Source organism: Mustela erminea, chromosome 8 (assembly GCF_009829155.1).
Source record: "Mustela erminea isolate mMusErm1 chromosome 8, mMusErm1.Pri, whole genome shotgun sequence".
Classification (NCBI taxonomy): Eukaryota; Metazoa; Chordata; class Mammalia; order Carnivora; family Mustelidae; genus Mustela; species Mustela erminea.
In genome coordinates, this window is record NC_045621.1 from 28,876,025 (window position 1) to 28,885,629 (window position 9,605).

The 9,605-nt window shown below is 57.0% G+C and overlaps 1 protein-coding gene across 14 annotated transcripts; it reads right to left on the bottom strand.

The window, feature by feature from the left end:
- Positions 1–176: 176 nt before the first annotated feature.
- Positions 177–9,595, bottom strand: ATG9A (autophagy related 9A). 14 transcript variants are annotated; one of them, XM_032354857.1, is made up of 17 exons: positions 9,418–9,595; positions 9,080–9,140; positions 8,386–8,440; positions 7,850–7,981; positions 7,673–7,716; positions 7,080–7,144; positions 5,900–6,061; positions 5,579–5,720; positions 4,592–5,340; positions 4,338–4,491; positions 4,052–4,231; positions 3,472–3,720; positions 3,080–3,258; positions 2,854–2,971; positions 1,890–2,112; positions 1,550–1,695; positions 177–1,258 (listed from the first exon to the last, which is right to left on the bottom strand). In XM_032354857.1, exons 4-17 carry the CDS (start codon positions 7,950–7,952, stop codon positions 1,253–1,255), a joined length of 2,520 nt encoding a protein of 839 aa, XP_032210748.1. In that variant the 5' UTR covers positions 7,953–7,981; positions 8,386–8,440; positions 9,080–9,140; positions 9,418–9,595; the 3' UTR covers positions 177–1,252. The 14 variants fall into 14 exon arrangements, with proteins under 14 accessions (XP_032210748.1, XP_032210744.1, XP_032210753.1 ...); XM_032354853.1 differs by having other exon boundaries at positions 8,386–8,443; XM_032354862.1 differs by having other exon boundaries at positions 9,494–9,579.
- Between the last annotated feature and the right edge of the window lie 10 nt (positions 9,596–9,605).

Consider the following 9,605-nt stretch of genomic DNA (forward strand, 5'->3'; position numbering starts at 1 on the left):
GGGGCTGGGGAATGACTCTTCTGCTAGTCAGCTCGCTATATCCGAGTGACGGCACAGCCCCACTTTCCTACAGGGCCCGACCGGGTCCCCAGCCATCAGAAAAAATCACACACATCCCACTTGTTCCCAGAATCCTAGCAGGAAGAGACAACTAGAGGTGCAAGACACCAAGCCGCGACCTGGTCAAAGTCCCTTTTTTTATTAAGGGTTATCAAGCTGTACACAGTTCCTACGCCTTCCGCTGTGAGCTTGGGCGGCACAGTTCACCACACTCGCAGCTGACTACACCTGGGCGAGGGGTAGAGAGGAAAGTAGGAGCTGGATCCCAGCATGCAATGCGGCAGCTCAAAGCCTAGGGCGTAAGCCTCCTGTCACGCCTGTCCCTGCTCTGGGGACAGCGGGAGGCAGGCCAGAGCTCTCCTGCTGGGAGGTAGACAGCCAAGGGCACAACCAGCCCAGCCCGTCCTATGTGCAGGCAGTAAGGGGTACGTTAAGCAGCAATGAGAGCCAGGATGGCCTGTCTCCCAGGAGCCCATCCTAAAAGTTGTGAGGGAGAGGGCAGCAAAGAATTTCCATCCTGCTCCTGCCAGTTTAGAAACCTTCCTTTCTTAGTGTCAAAAGATAGTATTGGAGGAGCTGGGAGCCAGGGCCTCCGCACCAATGCAAAGCAAAAGCTGAACAGAATGGGAGCAAAGCAAACAGAACGGGAGCAAGAGGCACACATGCCAGTCCTGTGCAGGAGGCGGGAGAGAGGCGAGCAGGCTGCAGCACTGGGAGAGAACTGGGGGTGAGGTAAGCGCCACAGCCCGAGCTGCTCTTCTGTTCGGGGTCGGGGAGGGAGGTTGCAGAGGTTGAGGGCTGGGGCCCAACCTCCCCACTCCACAGTTGGCACAGGTTCTCCCTGCTTGGCAGCTTCTGTGGTGGGCAGTCCTCTGGAGACTTGCAGGGGTGGGTGCAAAGGTGGCAGTACTGGGGCTGGGCTGGGGACCAGTTTCTAGCACCACACTCTGAGCCAAGGGGGGTCCTGGGGATGAGGCTAGAGTCCTGTGCGCCTTGGTTCCTAGGCCCCCCATTTCTCTCCTGGGGCTGTGGAAAGCCCAGCGTTGGCATTTCCCTTGGCCAGGCACAGACACACAAACACCACACACGTGGAGCCAGGCAACACTCAGAGGAGCCCTCCGTGGCGGGCGGATGGGATGGCGGGGCATCAGCGGCCACCATCCTGGGACATAGGGACCCTCCTCAGCCTCATCTATACCTGTGGAGAGAAAAGCATTAGCAGCGGAGATAATCTTCAGCTATCGGCTTACCAAAAAAAGTCTTTATCAGAGATAAAGGCAAATGAAAGCTTGATTCCTGGGAAGGAAAGCGTAGGGAAAACCAAGCCTCAGATTTCAGAGAAAGAGAGGCAAGAGAGGGGAGTGTATTTTGGAGGGGGACCAACAGTATCTCTGTAGGAGAGGTCTGCCTTCCTTCACAGGAGGCTTTGATCTTGGCCTGGAAGTTACTAGTTCCAGTAGTAGTCATTGTCTGGTCCTGGAGCCCTTACCTTGTGCACCTGAGGGGGCAGCTCATCCTCTGAGCCCTCCTCGGGCACCGGCTCTGGGTGCCTGGAGGCTGCCTGCCCGTCTTCGGCCCACCCTCCGAGAGGCAACCGTGAGAAGTGAGAGGGAGCCCGGGGTACTGTGCCAGGATCTAGAGACACAAGTAAACATACTCTTAGAATGAGCACAGACAAAAATGTGGAGAAAGGTTCTGGGGCTGTTTGGGGTGAGGTGAGGCTCAGTCTCTTTGGGCCTGATCTCTCTGACCTCCTTCCTCCCCAAGAGGCCCCCCAAAAAGCCACCTTTCCCTGAAGGCTCTCTACCCTCCCGGACTTGCACTGATACCTGTGATACCCCCGTAGCGCCTCTGGAAGCCCCCCTGCAGGGCGGTGGTCTCAGGTGCTCCGGGCCGGGCTGCAGCACAGGGATAGCTGGCCGAACGGGGGATAGGTTGGGAGGCCCGGGAACCCTCTCCCCCCTCTTCAGGGGCACTCTCCCCACTCTCATCGCTCTCCCGGCGGTGCCACACGTGCCGCTCAGGTTCGGCCTGGGCCTGCTGCTTGTGGAGCTGAAAAGTGGGGGTAGGGGGTTGGGGGGGCTCATTAGTTGGGAATAGGATATCTGAAACAACTGCTCCCCACCTTGCTATCCCCCAGTTCCCATTTTCACCACCTCACCGAGAATCAATGACCCAGAGTAACTATGTTAATGGTGTGTACCACACATATGACGTCTTACAGATTAAATTCTCCGCAGATCCCTGGAACCTAGTCATTTGAATCCATTACGAATTGGCTGCACATGTAAGAAAGTGCCAGGTGCCCTTTCAAGATGCTGGGAAGACAGCAGTGAACAAAACAGACAAAAGTCCCAGCCTCTGTATGGCTTTATATGCTGGGGGGTGAAGGCAGGGAGTTAGAGACAATAAGATAAAAAAAAGGAAAAAAGTGCCAATATGTCAGATAAATGCTACGGAGAAAAATAAGGCAGGAAGATTCAGGAGGGTGGCCAAGGGAGGCTCTTTTGGTCAGAATGACCACAGACAGTCTCACGGAAGAGGTAAGAACAGACACGTGAATAAAGGAGGGAGCCATCTGCCTAGCTCAGGGAGGTGGACTCTTGGTAAGGGAAACAACAAATGTATAAAGGCCCCGGATGACAATAAGCTCGTCTATGCGGGAATGCAGATCAGAGAAGGGGAATGGCAGAGAAGGGTTCTGAACCCACGTCTTGCTTTTCCACACCTAAACCCCTCTGTCTGTCGGCGGCCTCCTCGATTCCAGGGCTCTGCCCCTTCCCACTGGCTCACCTGGTGCATGTAGAGGGCGTGCAGGCTCATCTCGGTGGATGCGTACTCCGACAGCACCAGGCTCTGCAGCTGTCCTTCCCACACACTGCTCCCGGAGCTGGCTGTCCTGGCGTCCAGCCTGTCCCATCCGGCACACACAGATAGTGGCCGTCAACATTTCTGAGCCCCGCAGAGGCTCCTGGGGGACTACTGCCATGCCCTCCCACTGCAGCCCACCTCTACTCACCCAGAGCCTGTCATGGTGCTTGGAGCTCGGGCTGTGGGCACCTGACCGGGGTGCAGAGGGGAAAAAGAGCGCAGGGCAGAGGCGACTTCGGCCCTGTGCCTGGAGCCCTGCAGGTCTCTGGGCAGTGGGGGGCCCCGGCAGGATGAGCCAGCTACCACATTTGCAATAAGGCTCAGTGGCTGTGAAAGAAAGTGGTGGGTAGGGTTCCCGGGGCAAGAGGGAGGCCACGGGGTTCCTCAGTATTCTGGACGTCGGAACCCCAGGGCACAGACTGAACAGACAGAAGGAGACTGACCAAATGGGTAGGCCCTTCCGTCCCAGGCCTGGTCCTCAACTCCCAGCACCGGGAGCCCACTCTGCCTACCGTCACCTCCCAGTCCCCAGGGACACACCTCAGACTCGGATTGTAAGGACTGGATGGACGTAAAGAGAGCATTTTCAGGAAGCAGACCCCCTTGGGCGAGGCTGGCAGCTGCTCCGTCCCGCTGAACCTGCTCCTTGAGGAAGCCGAGGAAGGCGGTGCTCTCACGTGGTGGCTGCCAGCCGGGGTTGGTGATAGCGAAGTGCATGAGTGACAGCTCTGTCTTCCCGTCCTCAGCTTGCTGGTACACCGAGGCCTCTGTCTGCCCACCGGACAGCCACTGTATAGAAGAGGCTACCGTGAGCAGGACTGCGGCATCTCGTCCAGGGCCCTGGGGCGGACCCCCGCCCCAGGAGCAGCCTCATGCTGGCCGAGTTGCTTGGTTTGTGACTTTCTCAAGCAAACTTGGCCAGAGGTGCCAGCTGAAGGCTAAAATTCAGCCCAAGCTCCTAGTTCCCCAAGCAGTGTGTACTCTGGTGCCTGGCTGCCAGAAACGGGGCCGCCTTTTCGAGATGCGCTGGCTCAGAGCGGTGTCTTTTTTGCAGTCTGCCCAAGGACACGGTGTGCCCCATCATTGCCTCTGGCCATCCGCGCCCATCCTCTCCCAGTACCTGGGGATGCCCATGCTGGCGAACATCCATCTGAGCAAAGGAGCAGGTATCCCCAACACCGACAACCTCCACGGTGAAATTGCGGAAGAAGTCTATGATCTCCAGGGCCCGTGGGCGCAGGCAAAAGATAAGGATGAGGGGCGTGACGATGGGACTCAGCAGTTCCTCCAAAATGAACACCTGAAAGGGAGGGGACTGCGGTCACAAGAAAGCTGGCGGGATCCCAGCCCTCACCAGCGAGCTATCAGCCGGTCTCTAACAGGCCCTAACTCCCAACTCCACTCACTGCCTTGTACTGGAAGAGCTGGGCAAACTCGTCCCGGGTCTGCGAGCGGTGGGCATTACCCTGCCAGTGGTCAGGCATGTAGTGAATGTGCGCGAGGATCACACGGAGCAGCTGCTCAGGGCAGAACACCATGTGCTGGTCCGGGATAAAGGACCTGCGGGAGTCGGGGCCACGGTGAGAGGGCCGCCTCTCCCAGGGGCCACTAGTTAGCTTGCTCCCACCCCCCACGCCCCACCTGCCGCCCTGGGCCGCACCTGCACACGGTCACAGTGACCCCCAGGAGTGTGACGGTGGTGAGGACATGCTCCACGGCCAACACGTCTTCGTCGTAGATGGTGAGGGCAATGAGCACGGCCAGGATGGAGCCAGCGAAGAAGGCGCCATTCTTGGCCAGCAACGTCAGCAGCGGGGACAGGAAGCAGTTCATGTACTTGGAGGCGGGCTTGTAGCCTCGGCTGAGGCGGGACTGCAGCTCGTGCTCCAGCTCGTTGAAGTGGCGGAGGTAGCAGCGGCCATAGAGGGACCAGCAGCGTGCCCCGAGGGCCCCGGGCTCCCGCTTCAGCACCTCGGCGTAGCTGAAGAAGGCGTAGAGGATCTGCCAGATGAGGATGAGGGGGCACAGCAGGAAGTTGGCAATGCCGATCCACAGGATGCGGTTGCTGAGGCGCTGGGCCAACTCCAGCCGCTGCCCCCCACGTTTGTACTCAGCCTTGAGGCTCCATTCATTGAGAAACAGAGAGCCAGGGCCCCAGAAGAGGATCAGCTCGAAGTTGTACTTGAGGCCGCGAGTGAAGAAGACAGCCTCTCCCAGGCCTGGCAGGCGGAAGCGCAGAGGCAGGAGGGACTTGTTCACCAGGGCGACCATGTAGTTCTGGAAACGGAGGATGCGGTGGTAGATGTCCAGCTCGGTCAGCTCGCGCTTGTGGATGCAGATCTGGTGCTCCTTCTGAGTCTGCACGATGCGCGCCTGTACTTCCTGCCACGTGCAGTAGGGGAGGGCAGACTGCGGGGTGGGAGAGAGGGCCGCCAGGGAAGGTGGGCTTGTGGCCCAGGACTCCTCCTCCTCACCCCGCAGTAGCTGTGAGACCCTGTGTGGAGCTGGGGAGAGCCTTTAAGCGGAGGCTCCCGGACCCACCAGGCCACGAGGGGGATGCCCGAGGCCCAGCGATCCGCCCCACTTGGCCCCAGCCGCTGAGGGCACCTTGGGCTGCAGCGCGAACAGCCCCACTTCCCAGTCTCACCATGGGGATACGCAGAGCGTGTAGGTAGAAGGAGTGGATCTCCCAGTAGCAGCAAATGTTGTAGATGAACTTGATAAGCCGATGGATCCAGAACACACCTGCGATGACCAGGATGGTGATGAGGGAGCCATTTTCCTGAATCCTGTTGGGGAAAGGAAGGGGACGAGGAGTGGCCCCTAAGGAGTCTTGGCAGACAGGATGCTATCCCAAAGGATGGCGAGACCGAGGCCGAGTCTGTGTTCGAAAGAATGTTCCTCCCACTCCGCTCCATTCCCCACCTGTTGGTGGAACTCTGGCTCTGAGGTCCTCTGAGGCCCTTACCTGGCACTACAGACCTGGGCGGGCAAAAAGGCGTCTGGCAGAGTGACCTTGACGGGCTCGGTTGGGTGAAGACTATGGTTCACCATCTTGTTGGCAAACAGGATGTCATAGTCCACGCAGCTGACCAGGAAGGTGGTGAAGGCAACCACAAAGAGGAACTGCCTGGGGGATTGGGACGAGGGTCCAAGAGTCAGAGAGGCACCAGTGAGATAGTGTGGGAAAAGGTAAGAGTCTGGAAGCAGCAGAACAAGATTAGAGAGCAGCCTTTGGGGACCAGCAGGGCCTGGAGAACTCCCAGTGGGCTCTCTCTGAGGCTCAGCCCCCGGAACTGTCTTCGGTCCAAACCAGCTCCTGCTTTTTGCTCTTAGCCTTGGGCGTCACACAATTAACCTGCTTTCCTTCCCGCTTAGTAATCTCTGCCACCACTTACTAGACTCACGCAAAGATCTTGTGATTATGGTCTCTGCTACCCAATCCTTGATTTCCTTTTGAGATAGTATTTAGAAGCCCTAAGGGGATTTACAGTCTTTTCTGATTGAAGGAGGGTTTCCCAATCGCATCCTCTTTGGCAAGGCCATATGGGTTTTTCTTTTTAGAAAGCATTCTGTTCTGCCTTCCTAGGTGTAACTAAGGCAGAACACAACACACACTTTTCTTTCCTTTTTTTTTTTTTTTTTAAGATTTTATTTATTTATTTGACAGACAGAGAGATCACAAGTAGGCAGAGAGGAAGGTAGAGAGAGGGGGAAGCAGGCTCCCCACTGAGCAGAGAGCCCGATGTGGGGCTCAATCCCAGGACCCTGAGATCATGACCTGAGCCCAAGGCAGAGGCTTAACCCACTGGGCCACCCAGGTGCCCCAAACACACACTTTTCTTAAGTGGCCGACAAGTCTAAGACCTCCTGACTGAACCACGCCCATTCCATTCGGGCTCTGACGAAATAATTAAGTCTTGAGTTCTCCTCATGGAGGAGAGAGGATTTGGAAGATTAAAAAAAAAAAAGAAGAAAAAATGAGACTATAAATTTTGGTGCCACACCTAGTCCCTGAACTCTAAAATTAGTCTGTAGGGTTTCAAGTCAGGAACTGAGCTGCACCTGCAGGTGCCAGGGCTGAGCTAAAGAAAAGGAAAGACTGAGATGCAGTCCTTTCCCACATCACCATCCCTTCTTAGACTTACATGAGCTCAAAGATCTCCCCGATGAGCATGCAAGTGAAGCCATTCTTCTGGTGTAGATTATAAACGTATAATTGTCAAGAAAAACGTGGTTGATAGAGACAGCAATTAGGAGCACAGACTTTGGGGCTCATGTGCCTGAATTTAACTCCCGGCTCTGTGACTTTCTAGCCTTTGGCCAAATTTACTTAATCTCTCTAAACTTTTGTCTGCAGTGGTACTTTGGAAAAACAGCACCTGTCTCATAGGATTATTAGGTATCAGATAATGGGTGTAAAGTATTTAACACAGAGCTGACACAGAGTAAATCAAAAGATATTAATTATTATAGTTATTAGCGTCCCATCAAAAAGAAAGATCTCCTTTAGAGAAGGTCCTTATGAACTGACACCACCAAGTGAAAGGCACGTAGCTCTTGGGAAACGCAGGGTTATCATTATCCATAATGATCATTATTTTCCCAGCCTCTTTCAACCTTAAAAGTTCCATCTCCCTTCCGGGGATTAGAATCAAACCCACCCCAACTTCCCATCCGGGCCCTGGCTTAGAGATGGGCTAAGGGTCCCAGAGCTTCAACGCAGAGACACAAAGGATATTCGAGAGAAGAAGAGGTCAAGGTTTTCGATGTGGTGCCAGGGTGCTGTGGATACAGGAGCAGAGATGTCAGAGCCCTGAAGGAACCAGAGCCCCTTGCTTCCTCAGGGCTCCTCCACCGGCTCTCTCCCCAGGCCACCCCCCGCCCCCCGGCTGCGCTGTGGGGTCAGAGAACTCACATTTACTCCCCTCAGGGACGTGCACCAGTAGGTCCTCCTCCCCAGGGGGTGAATCACTGTAGGAGGCCTCAAGGCGCTGGTATTCAGTGTCAAACTGCGCCATCACCACCGCCCCCTGTCCACTCTGTCCACCTGCCAGTAATGATGAAGAGATCCAGTTCAGACCCGGGGACTGCTTGTCTGCTGCCCTGCCTAGTAGACCACAAAGAGTGAGAAAGAATCCCTGGCCTTGGTCTCTACTCCCGGTCTTCTCGGCTCAAAGGCAGAAGAGTAGTTACCAAAGGAGAGCAGTAAGCTCAGGGTCCGGGAGCTCAGGCCTTCCCAGAGCCTTTCCTGAGTTGTCTACTGAGGTCTGGCTGGACTAAAGCAAGATTCTGCTGCTTCTGGGGGGGTGGGCAGGGAGGGCTGTTTCATCTTCTATGCAGTGGAGTTAAGGGGACTTCCCTCTCCTTCCTGAAGAAACCCAGGTCTCCCAAGAGACTAGCAGTCCGGAAGCACTTTGTAAACAAAGGTTTGAGATAAGCACATGGCCCTACCAGCTCCATGGACAGCGTCTGCTCCACTCCAGCCCTTGATGCCCAGGCTCCGCAGCTGCTGGAGGAGAAGGTGTCAGGCCCCAGAGAGAGGGGAGTGGGGAGAGAAAGAAACCCAGCCCTCCTACCAACCCAGCCTCCAGTGAGAGGAGGCCAAGCATGGGGCAGGGAGCTGTGTTGGGGAAGAGGCACTGGGCGAGGTGTCCTTCCTCGGGTTTACTATACGTAGGCCACTCATCCAACCCTAGAATCCCAAGAAGTGGCTTGTTGAGCCTGTCAAGACTGAGTCAGTACAGGCCCGAGGTCAGGCAGCTCCTCTGGACTGTTCTTCCAATGCCCCTCCTCAGCCTCTGAAATTAGGCCTCTCAGGGTCCTCAAAGCCCCAAATCCAAAACCCAAGAAAAGTCTTTCCTGAAAAGGACCTTTCTGGTCAACGTCTTCCCCTGCTTTCCTAGCACTAAAGGCAGGCATAGCTGGATGGGAAATCCTGACTGGGTCAGTGGAGACCCAGATCCTGGGTGAACTGTGGGGTCCCTAGGTCCCCAGAGCCAAGCATGTCTAGACAGCACTCACCCAGTCGGTGCAGACTCTCAGGCCATGGAACACGACCCAGCCGGATCCCAGTAGGACCCCCTGGGTTAGTGAGAGCCCTGGGTCCAAAGGAGCTGACCAAGCCCTCGGGGAACTCAACACTCACCGGGTCAGTGTGGACCCAGGCTCATGGAGCCCTGGCTGGCCGGGCCTGGGCTCAGGGGTTCCTGCGGATGGTGGAAGAATCGAGCCAGTCCGACAGCGGATCGTCCAGGTGGGCTGGGTTGCCTCCCCACACCCAGCCGCCAGGACCCGAGCCCAGAGCGCCCCAGGGTCGCCCGGCACCAGGCCAAAGGCTCGGCTCCCAACAGCGGACAACCTCGCGCGCGGCCCCGCCGCCCGCGCGCGCCCCCGCCCGCGCGCCCCCGCCATCAAAACATTCCGGCTGCGCGCCTTCGCCCCTCCCGCGACGCCCCTTTCCCCCGTTACTCGCCGTGAGCTCACTTAAGGCTCCGCGGGCAACCCCCCCGTCAGGTCCGGCCCGGGCCTTCGGAGTTCAGGAACCGATCTCGCGTTTCACCTCAGGAACCGTGACCCGAGCGACTCCAGGGGCTCGGTCGGCTCCGCTGGGTTCGTCCGGACCCGGAGCCCTAGGCCCGCCGCCTGCCACTCACTGTCACCCGCAGTCAGTC